This window comes from Panulirus ornatus, chromosome 17 (assembly GCF_036320965.1).
Source record: "Panulirus ornatus isolate Po-2019 chromosome 17, ASM3632096v1, whole genome shotgun sequence".
In the NCBI taxonomy this organism is placed as follows: domain Eukaryota; kingdom Metazoa; phylum Arthropoda; class Malacostraca; order Decapoda; family Palinuridae; genus Panulirus; species Panulirus ornatus.
The window spans coordinates 21,411,816-21,435,950 of record NC_092240.1 but is presented as its reverse complement, the minus strand read 5'-3'; the positions used below and the strand labels follow the sequence as shown (position 1 = coordinate 21,435,950).

Sequence of the window (24,135 nt, the reverse complement as noted above, 5' to 3'; positions counted from 1 at the left end):
GATTTATGATGTGGACAGTGAACATTTTTTCAAGAGATATAGAGATAGAGCAACTTGAAGCCATAACATGAAATTCTGAAGAAACTTTTTTACAAAGATGTAAAGAAGTACTTTTGTCGTATAACAGTGGTAGATGAATGTATAAGAAAGACTTAGGACTTGGTTAATGCAGACAGTGTGCATAAAGTTTTGAAGTTTTATGATAGTAGAGAATGTTCAAGAGATGAGGCCCCATGAATGCAAACCTCCCTTCCCATACAGTACAAGTAGGTAACTGCACACACACACATACACAAGGTAAACTGTCTTGGCAAATAATGAACAGCATTGAAATACATGTACAAGGACATGTTTGTGACATCATCCACCATGCATATCAGACCAAATTTGGATTATGCCTCACAAGTCTGGTCACTGCACCTAATGAAGCACAAAGATCTGATTGAGAGGGTGCAGAGGAGAGCAACTAAAATAGTGCCTTAATTGAACTGAGCTACAGTGACAGGTTTAGGACTAAAAAGCTGTCCCCCATGGAAGAGAGGAAACAATGAGGGATCCTGATAACAGCCTCAAAGTTTCTGAATCAGCTGGATGATACTGATAAGGAACAGTACTTCAAGAGATGTAGCACCAGAGTAACCAGATCACTGGTGTGGACAGGCAACAGTTCTTTGAGAGATGTAAGCTCAGACTAACCAGAAGACAACATGAAATTAAGTAAAAAAAGAAATTGTTAAAAATCTATAAAGTACTTTTAATACAAAAGTGGGGAATGAAGGAATGAAATAAGTGAGAACATTTTAATGCAGACAGCATTAGATATAGGAAGTTACATTTTAGTAGAGAATGTTGGAGAGATGGTGCCCTACGAGTGTAAAACTCCCTCCCTGTGCAGTACAAACAGGTAATAACACGTAAACACAGTACAGGACTAGGATCACTGGCACCTCTAGCCTGACTACAAAGGGAAGATTGACAGGCAGAAGAATGGTTCAATAAAAGATGTGAAAATACTAAGAAGCTTCCTCATGCATTGTGATGAAGATATAGAAGGCACCCCAGCCAGCTAGCATCTGCTAGGTATAAGAGAGCAATGAATGAGTATACCAGGATAAGAAATAGGAAAAACTTTGAAAAGCAAACTATGGACAAGGTAGGAGAAGAACCAAAACTTTTCCATAAATTCATTAGGAGGAATGTGTCAGTTAATTAGTAGTTAATCATGCTAAGGGATTCAGAGGGAAGAGTTATCAAGGATGACATAAGGGTATGTAAGGAACTAAAGGACAAGATCAAAAGTGTTTTCATTTTGGAAGACACTATACCCCAACACCACTGAAGCAGAATAGGAAGGAGGTCTTGGAAAGCACTGAGACACCTGGGAAAGACATAAACAGAATATTAAAGGGTCTGGATTCATACAAGGCTTTTAATGAAATTTCGCCATTTCACCATATGTGCAAAAGATGTGTGCATATACACTAAAAAAACCTGTTACAATATTGTTCAAAATGTTTCTGAAGAAAGATAGTTCCAATTGACTTGCAAAGAGCTAGGGTCATACCTCTTTACAAGAAAGGAAACCAGGAAGAGGCACTGAACTACAGATCAATCTCCCTGATGAGTGTGATATGTAAAGTTCTGGAAAAGACAGTCATAAAGCAAATGGATAACTTTCTATAAAGGGGAAATTACCAAAGTAACGGACAGCATGGTTTTAGTGAAAGAAGGTCATATGCAATGAATTTCATAGATTTCTTAAGAGAGTGAGTCCTGTCTTAGATGTAGGATAGCTTATTTGTATGTTGACTATGAAAAAGCATTTTATACTGTATCACTTGGAAGGCTGCTTAAGAAGCTGGACCACCAGGAAGGAACAGGAAGGTGACTCCTTCAATTAATAGATTATCTGATTAGAAGGGAACAAAGAATGCATGTCTGAGGAGCCTTTTCTAAACATGTTGTGGTCATCAGTAGAGTACCACAGGGCTCTATTCTGGGACCACTACTCTTCATGATCTATGACAGAAGGTATGGAGTTCTACCTTAATATGACAGGATGATGCAAAGGTCATGAGGGAAATTAAAAATGAGGAGGATTACATCAACATACAAGGGAACCTTGACAGACCCCAAAGTTGGTCTGACACATAGTTAATGAAGTTCAGCCCAATGAAATATACAGTAAAGAGACTGGGGTCACAGTGAAAGCATGGTTTGATATGATTATTATCTCACAGGAAATAAGCTGCAGGGATCTTTGTGTGAGAAAGACCAGGGAGTTAACATTATCCCTTACCTGTGACCTAAGTCCTTCCTAAGGAGAAAAGTTAAGGGAAGGAACTGTCTTTAAGCAAATATTAGAGTAGGATTGAAGTTCATGGATAAGAAAATATTCAACAAGATGTTCACATCTTACTTAAGGCCAAAACTATAATACACTTCCCAAGTTTGGTAGCTTTACCTAAAAAAAAGCACAGAGCTGATAGAGAAGGTCCAAAGGACAGCAGTAAAGATGGTACTGGAACTAAGCGAGCTGAGTTGCAGGGAAAGGCCTGATGCCTTAAATTTGCTCACCTCAGAAGAAAGAAGAGTGATAGTTGACCAGATCACAATTTTTGTTTTTGAAACAGATCGATGATGCAGACAGTTCTTGATGATGTAGGGATAGAGCAACCAGAAGAAATAACATATCAAGCAAGAAACTTATGAAAGAGGTGAAGAACTTTATAGTATAAGGCTGGTAGATGAATGGATTTAAATGAATGAAGACATGGTATATATTTAGGCAGCATACAGATACTTAAAAAAGTTGTATGATAATAAAGAATGTAAAAAAGATGGGGCCTCACAATTGTAAAACTCCCTCCCCATACAGTACAAATAGGTAATTACAAAAAATAATTACAAAAGGATTTATGTAAAGTAATATTAAAAGAGAAAATCATATCCAAAGAATGTAATCTCTTAAGAGAATTAAGGCTAAGGCTAAATGTAAATGAAAGCTTGTAGAATTGTGACTATGTATTGATCAAAACTACATAGATCAGCAAATTAAGTCCCTCTTAGACACATACCAAAATCACAGTGTGGGGAACCACAGGTCTCAAGGAAAACTACTTGCAAAGTAAATGTCATTGAAGAGTATGTGTGTTTTGGATGATGTCCATCGAGTAAGAAGTTGCTCACATCCTAAAGTGGTTTACAACTGCAAGGCAAAGAAAAAGGCTTCTGACTGGAAACTATGATTGTCATCAATACTGAAAATAGGAGTTTCCTTAACAGAGAGGGACTGCAAGGACCTTTCTGTATATAACTGCCTACTGGAAATGAAAATATCAATAAGCTACTAAGAAAAGGTTTCAACATGAAATAGTAAATGCTGTAACTAAAGACATGAGTCCTTTGGGTTACTAATAGGTAACCTGTCAGCTTCAGTAGACAAAGACCAAGCTATGATATTATACATTCTTACCTTAATTCTCTGACAAAGAAGGCATGTTGCCTTTAGCTATGCTAACAGTTGAAATCCTAGCCAAACCATAGATTTCCCAGATTCTACTTTAAAGCAAGAATCAGACGAAGGAACATCTAAATGAGATTAATCCCCCCCCCCCCCCCCCCCCCCCCCCACCACCACAACCACTAATGTCAATGCAAAGGCTTCCAAAGTGACAATTTCATGACTTACCAAAATATCATGGACTAAGAAGAGAAGGATAGGAAGTTTAAAACATGGCTAAAAACTTCCTTTATACAGATACCTGAAAAAACTTATAGTTGGTGCTTTATCACTATGGGCAAGGCACCCATACATTCATCTGCACAGGAATCTTTAGATTGATTCTTAAAATGATTTTCACTGATTTCTATTAGGTTCCTGCCTTGATGCTTATATTTAAGTGAATTGCATATGGAGGCAGATGAGACTTACTTTATATCCCTTTACCATAGAAACGTGAGTCTGAGAAATTCGTATTTCCTAGTTTTAATCATTTGAATAACATTATCACAAAAAAGCCTTACAATAGTGAAATGTATCAGTATAAGAAACACTAATATAAAAAGACAAGAAAATCCAGACAAGAAAATCCCAGAATTGAAGACAAATTTGCTAATCAACCAGTGACATGAATATCTTACCAGATTTTTTTATTATATCTGTATTTCCTCTGTAAAACTATTTGAACACAAGAAAATGAAAACTGAAATAACTATCAATCTTTCACATCAAGTGGATGAAAAAGAAAGAGATATGAGAAAAAATTAAGTGCTATGTTATCAGCATAAGCATTTGGTAGGTAATGTAAGAAAAAAAGAAGCTTCAATGTCAGCATGGTGAAATTACTTCATCTAAAGACTTACACGTCATTTGCAAAGTCCTTGTGTTGCATCATGACCTCCCACACAGAGCGGCCGCCACAGAAGAGATTTTGCTTTGTTGGAGCCACAGAATTATGCGGGTGATCACTGTTTGGTTCACTACAAAAATCTACAACCTGAATACCAATTCATAGTGAAAACAGCATGAAAATAAAGAAATGGCATAGTATTACAAGGTTTACCACACAAGTTTACAAAAGGAGTTACTTTACTTTGAGTATCTTATATACGAAGATCAAAGAAATTTTAACAACCGGAAGCATCATGTGCTATATTTTAGAATCTCATAATTGACAATGAATAAAAGTTTAGAGCTGAAAAATTAAAACCAAGCAAAACCAAGCATTGAATTTGATGTCAACATGGCTATGAACATTTGTAAAAGAATTTTTAAACAGAGTAATGCATGCAAATTCTGTTCTAGATATTTTACTTTCTCACCAACACACTGAGTTGCTGATGAGCCTATCTAATTGCTTGACACACTTACCGAGGGATTTTGTTCATTGCTGTGACTCACTCACCAAAGAATTCTGCATGTTGCTGTGGCTCTTTTATTAGTAAAGTATATGCCACTTGTTTGCATTATGAATGTAAAAAGAATGAGGATTACCTCATCAAGTTTGCACAAAGGAGAAATGGAAATACTGAAAAAACAGGAGGAAGGTAAACAATGAAAGGCAAGAAATTTTGGAAAAAATATTTGAAGGTGGTATTTGCTAAGTCTGAGAATGTTGAATCTTGAACCTTTCAACCTCAAGACCCCTTTAAAAGGATTCCTGCTACAATCAGGAACTCAGCCATATTCACCATGTTGTATGCTTGTCTGGCTGGATAGATGTAGGGCAGTTGGGGAGTACATGTTCAGTGCTTAAGTATGGAAATTTCGACTTGGAAAGAAGTCCTGTGATATGTTGAATCAGTTTTTATAACGTTGCAGAGATGAGTGGTGTCCCTAATGTAAATAAGCAACTGTGATTCATCGTTGTTGGGAGAGACCAGAGAGTAAATCTTGAAGAATGGAGTTCTAAACTGGTTGGCTGAGGTATTGTTTAGTCTTCGTTGGGTCACTTTAGTGTCAGAGTGTTCTGTCAAGGTACATTTTGCTGGGGATGGGGGATTTGTGAGTTCAAGTGCTGAAGTGTGAATTTGGAGTGTTTCTTTATCTGTGTTACGGACGGTGGATGGTACTGAAGTGGCTTGGTTAAGCAGATGCTAATGCTGCTGCACAAAATTGGGTGCCAAGCACAATGAGGTAGGAATGTACTGGTTCTACTTCTGCTTGAGTGTTCACCTCTTGAATATTCATAGTTTTTAAGCAGCTGAAAATTCTTGTGAGTGCTCTGTTTTGTGTGATTTTTAGCTTTTTTATGCTTGCTTCTGAAAAAGCAGATGATGCATAGCTCAGAGTGAAACAGATATTTTTTATACATGACACTAAAAGATTCTTTTTCCCGATCTGAAACTGGTGCCATTGAGAGTTCAGAGGTTTTTTTTTTAAGTTGGCTGAGATGGTATGGGCAACTGAGACCCTAATGAAGGCCATCTCATTAATGTGATACTTGCTTGCCTTCATCCATTCCTAATGCCACCCTGTCCCATGAGAAACAGCACAAATGCACAAAGGAAAAGAAAAAAGATAACATATATATTCTCTTCTCTCCCCCCCTCCCCACTCCACCCACACCCACACACCTGATTTGCTACCCCATGCCAGTAAGGAAGCGCCAGGAAACAGGTGAAGAAAGGCCACATCTGCTGTCATATGTAAGGCACTGAAACCACAGCTCCTTATCCACAACCAAGTCCCATAGACCTTTCCTTGGTCTACACTGAATGTTTCACATGCCCTGGTTCAGTCCACTGACCCCAGTATACCACATCATTCCAATTCACTGTAGTCCATGCAAACCTTTCACCCTCCTACATGTTCAGGCCTTGACTGCTCAATATCTTTTTCACTCTATCCTTCCATCTCCAATTTGGTCTCCTGCTTCTCCTTGCTCCCTCCACCTCTGACACATATATCCTCTTTGTCAACCATTCCTTACTAATTTTCTCCTTATGTTCAAACCATTTCAACTTGCCCTATTCTGCTCTCTTAACCACACTCTTTATATTTTCGCACATCTCTCTTACCCTTTCATTACTTACTCGATCAAACCACCTCACACCACATACCGTCCTTGAGTATTTCATTTCCAACACATCCACTCTCCTCCACACAACCCTATCTCCTTAACTCATGCCTCACAACCATATAATATTGTTGGAACCGCTATTCCTTCAAATATACTTGTTTTCCCCTTCCAGATAATATTCTCTCCAAGTATTTTTTAGTGTTCCCAGAACCTTTGTCCCCTCCCCAACCCTATGACTTACTTCTTCTTCCATGGTTCCATTCGCTGCTCATTCCACTCCCACATATCTAAAACACTTCACTCCCTACAATATTTCTCCATTCTAACTTACATCCCAAAAAAACTTGTCCTTCAATTCTTATGAACGTAATAACCTTGCTTTTATTCACATTTACTCTCAACTTTCTCATTTCACACACTCTTCCAAACTCAGTCACCAACTTTTGCAGTTTCCCACTTGAATCACCCACCAGTACTGTAACATCAGTGAACAACAAATGACTTCCTTCCCAGGCCCTCTCATCCCCAACAGATTACACACTCACCCCTCCCTCCAAGACTCTTTCGTTTACCTCCCTCACCAACCCGTCCATAAACAAATTAAACAACCATGGTGACATCACACACCCCTGCCACAGACCAGCCTTCACTGGGAACCATTCACTCTCCTCTCTTCCTACTTGTAAACACACCATACACCTTTGATGGAAACTTCTCACTGCTTCTAGTAGCTTGCCTCTCATACCATATATTCTTACGACCTTCCACAAAGAACCTATATCATCCCTAACATATGCCTTCTCCGGATCCATAAATGCAATATACAAGTCCATCTGTTATTCTGGGTATTTCTCACACATTCTTCTAAGGAAACACCTGATGCACACATCCTCTACCACTTCTGACACCACACTGCTCCTCCTCAGTCTGATGCTCTGTACATGCCTGCATCCTCTCAATACATACCCTCCCATGCAACTCCAGATATACTCAACACACTTATATCTGTGTAGCATGAACACTCACCTTTAACCCTTTTGCCTTTACATAATGGCACTATACATGAATTCCACCAACCCTCAGGCACTTCACCATGATTCATACATACACTGATTATATATCCTTACCAACCAATCAACAACACAGTCACCCCCTTTCTTAATAAATTCAACTGTCGTACCATCCACTCTTGCTGTCTTGCCACATTTCATCTTCCGTAAGGCTTTCACCACTTCTTGTCTCTTCACCATACCACTCTCCATGACTATCTTTGCCTACCTTCCTAAGCAAAACACCCTACATCTGCCACTCTATCATCAAACACATTAAACAATCCTTCAAAATACTCACTCCATCTCCTCACTTCACTAACTGTTATCACTTCCCTTATGCACCCTTCAACAGTGTTCCCATTTTTTCTTTTGTCTTTCACACATTATTTACTTCCTTCCAAAACCTCTTTTTATCCTCCCTAAAGTCTCATGATACTCCTTCACTCCCTCTCTTTCAACCTCTGCACCATCCTCTTGATCTCCTGCCGCTTTCCCTTATACAGCTCCTAATGATTTGAATTCCTTCCCCATAATTACTGGCCAAATGCCTCTCTTTTCTCTTTTGCTAGCAACTTTACTTCTTCATCCCAACACTTGCTACCCTTTCTAATGTACCCACCTTCCACCTTTCACATGCCACATACATCTCTTGCACATGCCATCACTGCTTCCCTAAATATCTCCCATTCTTCTTCTACACCCCTCACTTCATTTGCTTTCACCTTTTGCCATTCCACCCTCAATCTCTGCTGGTATTTCTTTACACAAGTCTCCTTTGCAAGCTCACTTACTCTCACCACTCTCTTCTCCCGACATTGTCATCTCTTTTTCAAAAACCTTTACAAATCTTCACCCCTGTCTCCACAAGATAGTGATTAGACATCCCACCAGTTGCCCCTCTCAGCATATTTACATCCAAAAATGTTTCTCTTATGTACCTGTCAATTAATTTGTAATCTAATAATGCCCGCTGACCATTTCCTACTAATATATATATACTTATGTGTATCTCTCTTTTTAAACCAGGTATTCCCAATCACCAGTCTTTTTTCAGCACACAACTCCATGAGCTTTTCACCATTTCCATTCTTAACACTGAATACCCTATGTGAACCAACTGTACCCTCAACTGCCACATAAAAATCACCCATCACTAATACCCAGTCTTGTGCAACAAAACACTGACACAATCACTCAGCTGCTCCCTGTACACTTGCCTCTCATGATCTTTCTTCTCATTGCCAGTGAGTAAGCACCAATAATCACCCATCTCAAACCATCCACTTTCAGTTTTACCCACATTAATCTAGAATTTACTGTCTTACAATCTATCACACACACCCACAACTCATGCTTTAGAAGTAGTGATACTCCTTCCTTAGCTCTTAATCTCTCACCAACCCCTGACTTTTCCCCCATGTCTTTTCCAAACCATTCTTTGAAAAATTACATGCCATTTGCACATCACGCTTTCCTTTTTCCTTGCTATGCATGGCTCCCTTTTATTCCTTCCCCCTCCCCTGCTATGCACTTTGGTTCCAGCTAGGTCACCTAGATGCTCACTTCAGTACCCTGCAGCAAGACAAATGTAAATAAAAGTTTTTTCTTTCATATTTCTGAGATTTAATAAAGAATATAATATGCTTTCTGCATATATAGTGATAGCTAAGTTATCTTGCAGTTGCAGTTTAAGAGTTAACTTGGGAAAGAGCAATTGTGTCAGAGTGGATTTTGTGTACATTTTTCATAAATGTCTTGTTAAGGAGTGTAGAACATATATTGGAGATGTCTTAGTAATGTTTCATATGTTCATTTATTCTTTGGGAGATTGAATGCTGTTGTGTTGTGTTAGCATTGCTTCATTTGTGGAATAAGAGGTGTGAATTTTCTTTATTGCTCACCAAAGTCAGATGCTGCTGGTTTTTTGGTTTACTTGTTACATAAGAAAAGCCAGTTTACGTTTTATTTTTCGGTGTAGTTGAGTTTCACAATACTGTCCCAGTATAAATATGGTTTTAGTAATAAGCCATCACTGGGAAAAGGATAATTCCTTTACTTCCCTTACATCAAAACTTTAACCTTTCAATGTCTATTTCATTTCTGTTACCTGCCTCAGTACACAAAAAATAGCATTCCTTTTCTTTTTCTGAAAACATGCTCACTAATATTTTTTTTTTTTCTAAAAAAGAATGACAACCAGAAAAGGACAGATTATCTACCAGACTGGCAGATCCTAAGTATGCAAGTTTACATTCAATTACATTAGTAAATATGTCTTTTTCAAGTTTATGTAATAAGTTGCAGAAAACTATCAAAACCATTGATTATTTTTCTTATACATTAAGAGTTAAACATTTGTAGTTTAGGAAAATAAATAATTTTCTAGACTGACCAATCCCAGTACAGGTACACCACAATTTTCCAGCACTCTTGGTTCCAAAGCCTTGCTGGATTAACCATTTTGCCAGACCAACTGTGGTCACTTAATAATAATTCATCAATACACCTCTAACCCACTAATTATACATCTCCCATGTCTAAGGTATACCATAGACTGATAGAAATTTGAATTAAACAAATATTAAATGTTTGAGCACCCTAAGATGGTAAGTCTGTCCTTAGATTGTTTGAATCCTGTGGGGTCTTCTTCGTCTTCTCTTGTTAGTGTATCACCAGAATAATGCAGTTTCATCTGCATTATACACCTGCTCAGGACTGAAGTGCTCGTCAGCTACGAGTTTTGAAATTCATCCACGTACTTGGTAGCTCCTTCGTGGTTTGCAGACTGCTTTTCTCCACACTTTTTATTTATGGAAATTCCATGATGCTTCTTGAACCTTTGAAGCCATCCTTCACTATAGTCACACTCATGTTGTAATTTAAGTTCTTTATGGAACAACTTAGCCTGGTCCATTATCATGCTACCTGACAAGTCCACTCCATCACTGACACTGTCGAAACCATTCCATAATCACTCGATCATGCTTAGTACTCTTACCATCTTTCATAGTTTTTCTAGTGGTCATTTATTTCTTGGAATTGCTGTCTGCATAGAATTTCAATATTTTCTCCCTTTGCTTCTTTATATCATAAACAGTTGATGAACCAATACTGTAAATGCCACACAGCTTATACACCAAACACCATGGTCCATGTACTTTATCTTGGATGGATATGGACTGGTGTTTATGTTTGACACACAACTGACACTCTCATATGTCTTAGAAGCCATAGCTAGTGGTAAATTCAAGCAAAATAAGCTAAGAATCTCACAGAATTGCTGTGTCACCTCCAAGTGCAGTGTAAAGAATGTAAATAAGCTTGCCCTGCACACAATGCCATCTGTGGCCGCCCAGTAAACTAGTCTGGTGGCCACGGTAATGTCAAGTTCCCTCACATAATTTTGTCCAAGCTAAAAGAGGCATCGAACCATCAGTTGCTGGAAAATCGGTGGTGTACCTGTACCAGCAATGAGGCACGCTGGTGGGTGCATAAATGTTGCATATCCCAAGAAAAGGTACACAACCACCCACCGTGGTCATGAATGGGTTTCTAAGGCCTCCAGTGACTTGTCCTTTATTTGGTGTGCCATCAAAGGTTGGCCAACACAGCTTACAGTGTTGGCAGAATTTTTTTTTTTTTTCTTATTATACTTAACTGCTGTCTCCTGCATTAGTGAGGTAGTGCAAGGAAACAGAAGAGGAATGGCACAACCCACCCACATACACATGTATAAACATAAATGCTCACACATGCACATATACATACATATACATTTCAACATATACATTTTTTTTTTTTTTTTTTTTTTTTTTATACTTTGTCGCTGTCTCCCGCGTTTGCGAGGTAGCGCAAGGAAACAGACGAAAGAAATGGCCCAACCCCCCCCCCCCATACACATGTACATACACACGTCCAGACACGCAAATATACATACCTACGCAGCTTTCCATGGTTTACCCCAGACGCTTCACATGCCTTGCTTCAATCCACTGACAGCACGTCAACCCCTGTATACCACATGACTCCAATTCACTCTATTTCTTGCCCTCCTTTCACCCTCCTGCATGTTCAGGCCCCGATCACACAAAATCTTTTTCACTCCATCTTTCCACCTCCAATTTGGTCTCCCTCTTCTCCTCGTTCCCTCCACCTCCGACACACATATCCTCTTGGTCAATCTCTCCTCACTCATTCTCTCCATGTGCCCAAACCATTTCAAAACACCCTCTTCTGCTCTCTCGACCACGCTCTTTTTATTTCCACACATCTCTCTTACCCTTACGTTACTTACTCGATCAAACCACCTCACACCACACATTGTCCTCAAACATCTCATTTCCAGCACATCCATCCTCCTGCGCACATCTCTATCCATAGCCCACGCCTCGCAACCATACAGCATTGTTGGAACCACTATTCCCTCAAACATACCCATTTTTGCTTTCCGAGATAATGTTCTCGACTTCCACACATTTTTCAAGGCTCCCAAAATTTTCGCCCCCTCCCCCACCCTATGATCCACTTCCGCTTCCATGGTTCCATCCGCTGACAGATCCACTCCCAGATATCTAAAACACTTCACTTCCTCCAGTTTTTCTCCATTCAAACTCACCTCCCAATTGACTTGACCCTCACCCCTACTGTACCTAATAACCTTGCTCTTATTCACATTTACTCTCAACTTTCTTCTTCCACACACTTTACCAAACTCAGTCACCAGCTTCTGCAGTTTCTCACATGAATCAGCCACCAGCGCTGTATCATCAGCGAACAACAATTGACTCACTTCCCAAGCTCTCTCATCCCCAACAGACTTCATACTTGCCCCTCTTTCCAGGACTCTTGCATTTACCTCCTTTACAACCCCATCCATAAACAAATTAAACAACCATGGAGACATCACACACCCCTGCCGCAAACCTACATTCACTGAGAACCAATCACTTTCCTCTCTTCCTACACGTACACATGCCTTACATCCTCGATAAAAACTTTTCACTGCTTCTAACAACTTGCCTCCCACACCATATATTCTTAATACCTTCCACAGAGCATCTCTATCAACTCTATCATATGCCTTCTCCAGATCCATAAATGCTACATACAAATCCATTTGCTTTTCTAAGTATTTCTCACATACATTCTTCAAAGCAAACACCTGATCCACACATCCTCTACCACTTCTGAAACCGCACTGCTCTTCCCCAATCTGATGCTCTGTACATGCCTTCACCCTCTCAATCAATACCCTCCCATATAATTTACCAGGAATACTCAACAAACTTATACCTCTGTAATTTGAGCACTCACTCTTATCCCCTTTGCCTTTGTACAATGGCACTATGCACGCATTCCGCCAATCCTCAGGCACCTCACCATGAGTCATACATACATTAAATAACCTTACCAACCAGTCAACAATACAGTCACCCCCTTTCTTAATAAATTCCACTGTAATACCATCCAAACCTGCTGCCTTGCCGGCTTTCATCTTCCGCAAAGCTTTTACTACCTCTTCTCTGTTTATCAAATCATTTTCCCTAACCCTCTCACTTTGCACACCACCTCGACCAAAACACCCTATATCTGCCACTCTGTCATCAGACACATTCAACAAACCTTCAAAATACTCATTCCATCTCCTTCTCACATCACCGCTACTTGTTATCACCTCCCCATTTACGCCCTTCACTGAAGATGTTCTGGAAGGAGGTAAATAGGGTGCGTAAGACAAGGGAGCAACATATACATACACAGATATATATATATATATATATATATATATATATATATATATATATATATATATATTTTCTTTCTTTCAAACTATTCGCCATTTCCCGCATTAGCGAGGTAGCGTTAAGAACAGAGGACTGGGCCTTTGAGGGAATACCCTCACCTGGCCCAATTCTCTGTTCCTTCTTTTGGAAAAAAAAAAAAAAAAAAAAAAAAAAAAAAAAAAAAACGAGAGGGGAGGATTTCCAGCCCCCCGCTCCCTCCCCTTTTAGTCGCCTTCTACGACACGCAGGGAATACGTGGGAAGTATTCTTAATCCCCTATCCCCAGGGATATATATATATATATATATATATATATATATTTTATTTTGCTTTGTCGCTGTCTCCCGCATTTGCGAGGTAGCGCAAGGAAATAGACGAAAGAAATGGCCCAACCCACCCCCATACACATGTATATACACACACGTCCACACACGCAAATATACATACCTATACATCTCAATGTACACATATATATACACACACAGACAAATACATATATACCCATGCACACAATTCACACTGTCTGCCTTTATTCATTCCCATCGCCACCTCGCCACACATGGAATACCATCCCCCTCCCCCCTCATGTGTGCGGGGTAGCGCTACGAAAAGACAACAAAGGCCTCATTCGTTCACATTCAGTCTCCAGCTGTCATGCAATAATGCCCGAAACCACAGCTCCCCTTCCACATCCAGGCCCCACACAGCTTTCCATGGTTTACCCCAGACGCTTCACATGCCCTGATTCAATCCACTGACAGCACGTCGACTCCGGTATACCACATCGATCCAATTCACTCTATTCCTTGCCCGCCTTTCACCCTCTTGCATGTTCAGGCCCCGATCACTCAAAATCTTTTTCACTCCATCTTTCCACCTCCAATTTGGTCTCCCACTTCTCCACCTCCGACACATATATCCTCTTGGTCAATCTTTCCTCACTCATTCTCTCCATGTGCCCAAACCATTTCAAAACACCCCCTTCTGCTCTCTCAACCACGCTCTTTTTATTTCCACACATCTCTCTTACCCTTACATTACTTACTCGATCAAACCACCTCACACCACACATAGTACTCAAACATCTCATTTCCAGCACATCCACCCTCCTGCGCACAACTCTATCCATAGCCCACGCCTCGCAACCATACAACATTGTTGGAACCACTATTCCTTCAAACATACCCATTTTTGCTTTCCGAGATAATGTTCTCGACTTCCACACATTCTTCAAGGCTCCCAGGATTTTCGCCCCCTCCCCCACCCTATGATTCACTTCCGCTTCCATGGTTCCATCCGCTGCCAGATCCACTCCCAGATATCTAAAACACTTTACTTCCTCCAGTTTTGCTCCATTCAAACTTACCTCCCAATTGACTTGACCCTCAACCCTACTGTACCTAATAACCTTGCTCTTATTCACATTTACTCTTAACTTTCTTCTTTCACACACTTTACCAAACTCAGTCACCAGCTTCTGCAGTTTCTCACATGAATCAGCCACCAGCGCTGTATCATCAGCAAACAACAACTGACTCACTTCCCAAGCTCTCTCATCCACAACAGACTTCATACTTGCCCCTCTTTCCAAAACTCTTGCATTCACCTCCCTAACAACCCCATCCATAAATGAATTAAACAACCATGGAGACATCACACACCCCTGCCGCAAACCTACATTCACTAAGAACCAATCACTTTCCTCTCTTCCTACACGTACACATGCCTTACATCCTCGATAAAAACTTTTCACTGCTTCTAACAACTTGCCTCCCACACCATATATTCTTAATACCTTCCACAGAGCATCTCTATCAACTCTATCATATGCCTTCTCCAGATCCATAAATGCTACATACAAATCCATTTGCTTTTCTAAGTATTTCTCACATACATTCTTCAAAGCAAACACCTGATCCACACATCCTCTACCACTTCTGAAACCACACTGCTCTTCCCCAATCTGATGCTCTGTACATGCCTTCACCCTCTCAATCAATACCCTCCCATATAATTTACCAGGAATACTCAACAAACTTATACCTCTGTAATCTGAGCACTCACTCTTATCCCCTTTGCCTTTGTACAATGGCACTATGCACGCATTCCGCCAATCCTCAGGCACCTCACCATGAGTCATACATACATTAAATAACCTTACCAACCAGTCAATAATACAGTCACCCCCTTTTTTAATAAATTCCACTGCAATACCATCCAAACCTGCTGCCTTGCCGGCTTTCATCTTCCGCAAAGCTTTTACTACCTCTTCTCTGTTTACCAAATCATTTTCCCTAACCCTCTCACTTTGCATACCACCTTGACCAAAACACCCTATATCTGCCGCTCTGTCATCAAACACATTCAACAAACCAACATATACATACACAGATATATATATATATATATATATATATATATATATATATATATATATATATATATATATATATATATATATATTTTTTATTTTGCTTTGTCGCTGTCTCCCGCATTTGCGAGGTAGCGCAAGGAAATAGACGAAAGAAATGGCCCAACCCACCCCCATACACATGTATATACACACACGTCCACACACGCAAATATACATACCTATACATCTCAATGTACACATATATATACACACACAGACAAATACATATATACCCATGCACACAATTCACACTGTCTGCCTTTATTCATTCCCATCGCCACCTCGCCACACATGGAATACCATCCCCCTCCCCCCTCATGTGTGCGGGGTAGCGCTACGAAAAGACAACAAAGGCCTCATTCGTTCACATTCAGTCTCCAGCTGTCATGCAATAATGCCCGAAACCACAGCTCCCCTTTCACATCCAGGCCCCACACAGCTTTCCATGGTTTACCCCAGACGCTTCACATGCCCTGATTCAATCCACTGACAGCACGTCGACTCCGGTATACCACATCGATCCAATTCACTCTATTCCTTGCCCGCCTTTCACCCTCTTGCATGTTCAGGCCCCGATCACTCAAAATCTTTTTCACTCCATCTTTCCACCTCCAATTTGGTCTCCCACTTCTCCTCGTTCCCTCCACCTCTGACACATATATCCTCTTGGTCAATCTTTCCTCACTCATTCTCTCCATGTGCCCAAACCATTTCAAAACACCCCCTTCTGCTCTCTCAACCACGCTCTTTTTATTTCCACACATCTCTCTTACCCTTACATTACTTACTCGATCAAACCACCTCACACCACACATAGTACTCAAACATCTCATTTCCAGCACATCCACCCTCCTGCGCACAACTCTATCCATAGCCCACGCCTCGCAACCATACAACATTGTTGGAACCACTATTCCTTCAAACATACCCATTTTTGCTTTCCGAGATAATGTTCTCGACTTCCACACATTCTTCAAGGCTCCCAGGATTTTTGCCCCCTCCCCCACCCTATGATTCACTTCCGCTTCCATGGTTCCATCCGCTGCCAGATCCACTCCCAGATATCTAAAACACTTTACTTCCTCCAGTTTTGCTCCATTCAAACTTACCTCCCAATTGACTTGACCCTCAACCCTACTGTACCTAATAACCTTGCTCTTATTCACATTTACTCTTAACTTTCTTCTTTCACACACTTTACCAAACTCAGTCACCAGCTTCTGCAGTTTCTCACATGAATCAGCCACCAGCGCTGTATCATCAGCAAACAACAACTGACTCACTTCCCAAGCTCTCTCATCCACAACAGACTTCATACTTGCCCCTCTTTCCAAAACTCTTGCATTCACCTCCCTAACAACCCCATCCATAAACAAATTAAACAACCATGGAGACATCACACACCCCTGCCGCAAACCTACATTCACTAAGAACCAATCACTTTCCTCTCTTCCTACACGTACACATGCCTTACATCCTCGATAAAAACTTTTCACTGCTTCTAACAACTTTCCTCCCACACCATATATTCTTAATACCTTCCACAGAGCATCTCTATCAACTCTATCATATGCCTTCTCCAGATCCATAAATGCTACATACAAATCCATTTGCTTTTCTAAGTATTTCTCACATACATTCTTCAAAGCAAACACCTGATCCACACATCCTCTACCACTTCTGAAACCACACTGCTCTTCCCCAATCTGATGCTCTGTACATGCCTTCACCCTCTCAATCAATACCCTCCCATATAATTTACCAGGAATACTCAACAAACTTATACCTCTGTAATCTGAGCACTCACTCTTATCCCCTTTGCCTTTGTACAATGGCACTATGCACGCATTCTGCCAATCCTCAGGCACCTCACCATGAGTCATACATACATTAAATAACCTTACCAACCAGTCAATGATACAGTCACCCCCTTTTTTAATAAATTCCACTGCAATACCATCCAAACCTGCTGCCTTGCCGGCTTTCATCTTCCGCAAAGCTTTTACTACCTCTTCTCTGTTTACCAAATCATTTTCCCTAACCCTCTCACTTTGCATACCACCTTGACCAAAACACCCTATATCTGCCACTCTGTCATCAAACACATTCAACAAACCTTCAAAATACTCACTCCATCTCCTTATATATATATATATATATATATATATATATATATATATATATATATATATATATATATATATTTTTTTTTTTTTTTATACTTTGTCGCTGTCTCCCGCGTTTGCGAGGTAGCGCAAGGAAACAGATGAAAGAAATGGCCCAACCCCCCCCATACACATGTATATACATACGTCCACACACGCAAATATACATACCTACACAGCTTTCCATGGTTTACCCCAGACGCTTCACATGCCCTGATTCAATCCACTGACAGCACATCAACCCTGGTATACCACATCGCTCCAATTCACTCTATTCCTTGCCCTCCTTTCACCCTCCTGCATGTTCAGGCCCCGATCACACAAAATCTTTTTCACTCCATCTTTCCACCTCCAATTTGGTCTCCCTCTTCTCCTCGTTCCCTCCACCTCCGACACATATATCCTCTTGGTCAATCTTTCCTCACTCATTCTCTCCATGTGCCCAAACCATTTCAAAACACTCTCTTCTGCTCTCTCAACCACGCTCTTTTTACTTCCACACATCTCTCTTACCCTTACGTTACTTACTCGATCAAACCACCTCACACCACACATTGTCCTCAAACATCTCATTTCCAGCACATCCATCCTCCTGCGCACAACTCTATCCATAGCCCACGCCTCGCAACCATACAACATTGTTGGAACCACTATTCCTTCAAACATACTCATTTTTGCTTTCCGAGATAATGTTCTTGACTTCCACACATTCTTCAAGGCTCCCAGAATTTTCGCCCCCTCCCCCACCCTATGATCCACTTCCGCTTCCATGGCTCCATCCGCTGCCAGATCCACTCCCAGATATCTAAAACACTTCACTTCCTCCAGTTTTTCTCCATTCAAACTCACCTCCCAATTGATAATAATGATATATATTATAATGATAATAATGATAATAATAATAATAATAATAATGATAATAATAATAAGAGTCTGATAATGTCGTAAAACCTCTGCAGTTATCGTACATACCATTATGGACAACAAAAATTCCTTTTTTTCCTTTAAATCCTTACTTGACAGGGTTGAGTTGATAGCAAACTTGACCCCCTTGTCCTATGCTGCAATGTTTGTTCATTTTCCCTCTTCTACAGGTATTGCTTTTGGTTTTTGTTCCCGGGAGCTGGCTGCTTGTGTGCCCACACCACTAGCTAGACCACACAATACTCTGCTATCAGCAACTCAAGGGTGGGCCATTATGATACCTGCTTCTTTCCGTACATGCCAAAGCTCTGGAAATCTCTACCCTCTCATGTCTTTCCGAATAACTATGACCTAGCACATTTCAAAGGACAAATCTTTCACTTTCTCAAAAATTTGTAAATACTTTTCCTTTTCCGTTTTTTTTTGTTTCATAGTTCTCTCTATTATCCCTGGGGATAGGGGATTAAGAATACTTCCCACGTATTCCCTGCGTGTCGTAGAAGGCGACTAAAAGGGAGGGAGCGGGGGACTGGAAATCCTCCCCTCTCGTTTTTTTTTTTAATTTTCCAAAAGAAGGAACAGAGTGGGGCCAGGTGAGGATGTTCCAAAAGAGGCCCAGTCCTCTGTTCTTAACGCTACCTCGCTAATGTGGGAAATGGCGAATAGTTTAAAAGAGAAAAAGTTCTCTCTATATTTCAATTTAGGCCTGGCCTTGATGTGAACTTTTGTCTGTGACTGGAGCCTTCAACATAAAAAATGATAAAATGAAATAAAGGAGAAAAACAGGCATTTGGGTAGTACATACAGGGAAGATGTCCGAATGACTGGGGGATTTATGAGAGAAAGTGGTAGGAGGTCAAGAGGAAAGGGGTAAATGAGAGTTGGAGTGAGCAAGTATCGGTAAACTCTTGGGAGAATAAGATGTTTTGAAAGGAGGTCAATTACAAGTAAATGACAAATATAACATTGGTAAAGGAGGCAAAAGGAAAAGTGGTCACAGGTAGTGAGGAGATGGGGCAAGTATTTTGAAGGACTGTTGAATGTGTCTTATGATAAAGTAGCAGATATAGGATATTTGGATTGGGGAGGCAAGGAAAGTAAGAAAGTCATGGAGAGTGGTTTGGTGAAGAGAGATTTGGTGAAAACCTTACATAACATGAAATGTGGCAAGGCGGCTGGAGTGGATGGTATAAGCTGAATTTATTAAGAAAGGGAGTGACTGTGCTGTTGATTGGTTGGTAAGGATTTTCAGTGTATGTAAGTGTGGTTGGCAAGGACTTTCAGTGTATGTAAGTGTGGCTGGTAAGGATTTTCAGTGTATGTAAGAGTTGTTCTGAGGTACCTGAGGATTGGCGTAATGCACGAATAGTGTCACTGCGTTTAAACCCCAGAGGTATAGGTATGTTGAGTTTACCTGGCAAGTTGTATCAAAGGATATTAATTGAGAGGGCGAAGGCATATACAGAGCATCAGACTAGAGAGGGGTGGTGTGGTTTCAGAACTGGTAGAGGATGTGTAGATCAGTTGTTAGCTTTAAAGAATGTGTGAGAAATACTTAGAGAAACAGGAGTTGTAAGTGGCATTTATGGATCTGGAGAAAGCATATGATAGGGTTGATAGAGAAGCCTTGTGGAAGGTCTTAAGAATATATGGTGTGGGAAGAAAGCTGCCAGAAATAGTAAGAACTCGATTTTATCAAGGGTGTGAGGTAAGTGTATGAAAAGAAAGAGAGGAGAGTGAATGGTTCAAAGTGAAGGCTGGTCTGTGGAAGAATGTGTGATGTCACTATTAGAGGTTTAGTTTGTTTATGGATGGGATGGTGAGGTAAGTAAATGCAAGTCTCAGAGAAAGGGTGAGTATGCAGTCTGTGGGGGATCAGAGGGCCTGAGAAGTGAGTCAGTTGTTGTTTGCTGATAATACAACACTGGTGGCAGATACAAGCGAGAAACTGCAGAAGTTTGTGACTGAGCTTGGAAGGGTGTGTGAAAGGAGGTAGTTGAGAGTAAATGTAATCAAGGTTATTAGGTTTAACAGGGTTGAGAGAAAGGTGAGTTGGGATGCGAGTTTAACTGAACAAAACTTGGAGGAAGTGAAGTGTTTTAGACACCTGAGAGTGGAAATGGCACTGAATGGAACCAGGGATGTAGAAATGATTCATAGGGAGGGAGAGGGGGAGTGGATCTGGGAGCACTGAAGAATGTGTGAAAAGGGAGCATGCTATTTTGCAGGGAAAATAGGTTTGTTTGAAGGTATAAGTAGTTCCAACATTATCATAAGGATTTGAGGCACAGGCTATAAATGAGGCTGTACGGAGGAGGGTGCATGTGTTGGGAATCAAATATATGAAGATCGAGTAAGTAATAAAAGGGTAAGGGAAAGGTGTGGTAATAAAAAGTTTGGTTGAGAGAGCTGGAGGGGGTGTATTGAAATTGTTAGAACATATGGAAAGAATGAGAAAGGAAAGGTTGACAAAGAGGATATATATGTCAGAAATGGAGGGAACAAGGAAAACAGGGAGACAAATTCAGAGATGGAAGGATGGGGTGAAAAAGGTTTTGAGTGATAAGGGCCTAAACTTGCAGGAGGGTGGAATGCATGTATAGAATTAAGTGAAGTGTAAGGATGTAGTATACTGCGAGTCAATGTGCTGTCAAAGGTCTGAACCAGGGCGTGTGAAGCATCTGGGGTAAACCATGGAAAGGTCTGTGGGGCCTGGTTTTGGATAGGGAGCTGTGGTTTCAGTGCTTTAGACATGACCGCTAAAGAATGGATGAGTGGATGCAGTCTTTCATTGTCTGTTCCTAGCACTGTCTTGCTAATACAGGAAACAGTGATTGTGAGAAAAAAAATTAGATAATTCAGAAATTGTAATACACCCATCCCCATTTTTATGCTAGTCTTATGTTCTGCAGAAACCTCTGACAAAGAGAAATCACATATAAGGAACTGATAAACATAGAGAAAAATAGGATGTGTGTAGCAGCTTTGTATTCAGCACTGATGGATCCTCCTGATACCTTCACATTATGTAACTTCTGATGTCAAATAAACTTATCCAGCTGTCTTGCTTGAAATGATTCTGCCTCAGCAACAATGTCTTCTTTACTTAAACGCTCATAACTCTTCAGAGCTTTAGACCTGAGATAAAAGTTACTAAGGCTGCTTTTCTTCACCTCATTCTCTATGTATCATGAAAGGATTTTCTCCATCTCCATAAGTGGGTTTCCAACCCTTGTGGTTACCTTGGCAGACAGTGGAGTAGAGTGGACCACAGCATTTCAAATTTTCTCTGCATTCTTCTTTATATTGTGGATTGTGCACCTACCCAAACTGTAAGCACACCAAAGTGCTGATGCTCCCTCACCAGCATCAGCACATCGTAAGAGTTCTAGCTTCCTCTTTAAAGTCAGTGAGGTTCTTTTCTTTTTAACTACAGGTTCTCAGGTACGAGAGGATGTTACTGGACATTGCATGCCATGTTAACAAACACAAACACAGCAGGTCGCAGGAAAACCATATTAGCAGGTACACCCAAATTGCACAAATAGCAGAGATCCACTCGTAATTGTGGTAACTCCTAAACTGACCCACTGGTGGGAACATAGTGCACTCCACCTAAGCCTAGTCCACCTGCCAACCCTCACCAAAGTTTTGGCACACTCTCTACCACACACCTGAATCCTTGCATAATAGCAAATTTTGACTGTATAAAAAGAGGGATTGGTAGAAGTAGTTTCCTTGCATATAGCGAAATCACACAAAGTGATCCTGCATAAAGCAAGGACTGGGTATTTTCATTTATTTTACGTATTTGTAAATATTTTACACGGAGGAAATAATATATGTAAGCAAATCAACATTACTAAATGCCTTGGTATTCTTCTCTTGCTTGGTGATGTCATAGACAGTCTTTGTGTCAGTATTGAGGTTTTTCATAAGTGCTGCCTTAGACTAGCACTACTAAATTCTTTTTTTTTTTTTTTTGAGGCTTAAAATTTTTGCACTTCATGCAAGACCTAGATGGCTTTGAGGAATTGTCATGCAATTGCTTATAATACTTGAAAGGGGCCCCTTGTCCATAACAGTAATCTAAGATGCACAAAATATATAAATGTGCAAGACCAGCACACAACACTGTGCCAGAAAGCACATGGGAGATGGTAAACAACCATCAGTGCCACAAAACACCAGGTGGTGAGTACACTTAATTGCTGTGGTGTGGTAAGCACATGATTTCAATATTTTAAGAATCCTTTTTAATTTTTGATTTTTTTGATGATGGTTGCTAAAGAAAATGGAAAAAACTTTTTGAATACTTTGTCATCTCGAATTATGGATAACAGAAGTTTTACTACAATAATAATGAAAAAAAGTAATCTTATTTCAGCAAAATAAGCCATACAACATTCTTAATATCTAGGTCACCTGCTATTCGTGCATGACAGTCAATGACCCCACAACACTGATCAGAATACTTAATGCAAAGTTTTGCAGTAATGCTCACCTAAAACTAAGCACATGTATGATCTAGTGCAGAATATACATATAGATATGTCCTTACTGAATCACTGAAGATAAGTGGGTATGACATAAGTGAGGATGTTGCATCCTGGTCTTTGAATGGCAGAAAACGGCAGTTTTCGTCAGGTATTCCTTGGGATGTCAATCTGCATACACTTCTCTCAGTCTTGTCTCTGCACAGAAAAGCAGGTTTCAAATTATAAAATGGGATAAATTAAATACTGAAATGTTTCTTTTTCAAAAATTTTTTTTTTTTTTTTTTTTTTTTTTATACTTTGTCGCTGTCTCCCGCGTTTGCGAGGTAGCGGAAGGAAACAGACGAAAGAAATGGCCCAACCCCCCCCATACACATGTACATACACACGTCCACACACACAAATATACATACCTACACAGCTTTCCATGGTTTACCCCGGACGCTTCACATGCCTTGATTCAATCCACTGACAGCACGTCAACCCCTGTATACCACATCGCTCCAATTCACTCTATTCCTTGCCCTCCTTTCACCCTCCTGCATGTTCAGGCCCCGATCACACAAAATCTTTTTCACTCCATCTTTCCACCTCCAATTTGGTCTCCCTCTTCTCCTCGTTCCCTCCACCTCCGACACATATATCCTCTTGGTCAATCTTTCCTCACTCATTCTCTCCATGTGCCCAAACCATTTTAAAACACCCTCTTCTGCTCTCTCAACCACGCTCTTTTTATTTCCACACATCTCTCTTACCCTTACGTTACTTACTCGATCAA

General features: G+C 40.4%; 2 protein-coding genes across 4 annotated transcripts in view; one reads left to right on the top strand and one right to left on the bottom strand.

The window, feature by feature from the left end:
• The window catches only part of pch2 (pachytene checkpoint 2 protein), a 429,043-nt gene that overhangs the window by 158,963 nt on the left and 245,945 nt on the right, over positions 1 to 24,135 (top strand). The window lies entirely within an intron of this gene.
• Positions 1 to 24,135, bottom strand: part of LOC139754612 (calcium-activated chloride channel regulator 1-like) — a 237,715-nt gene that overhangs the window by 144,731 nt on the left and 68,849 nt on the right. For both annotated transcript variants that reach the window (XM_071672059.1, XM_071672060.1), the window contains exons 6-7: positions 23,423 to 23,555; positions 4,366 to 4,499 (exon numbers count right to left, since the gene is read on the bottom strand). In XM_071672059.1, coding sequence (XP_071528160.1) covers positions 4,366 to 4,499; positions 23,423 to 23,555 — 267 coding nt within the window. The remainder of the gene's footprint in view (positions 1 to 4,365; positions 4,500 to 23,422; positions 23,556 to 24,135) is intronic.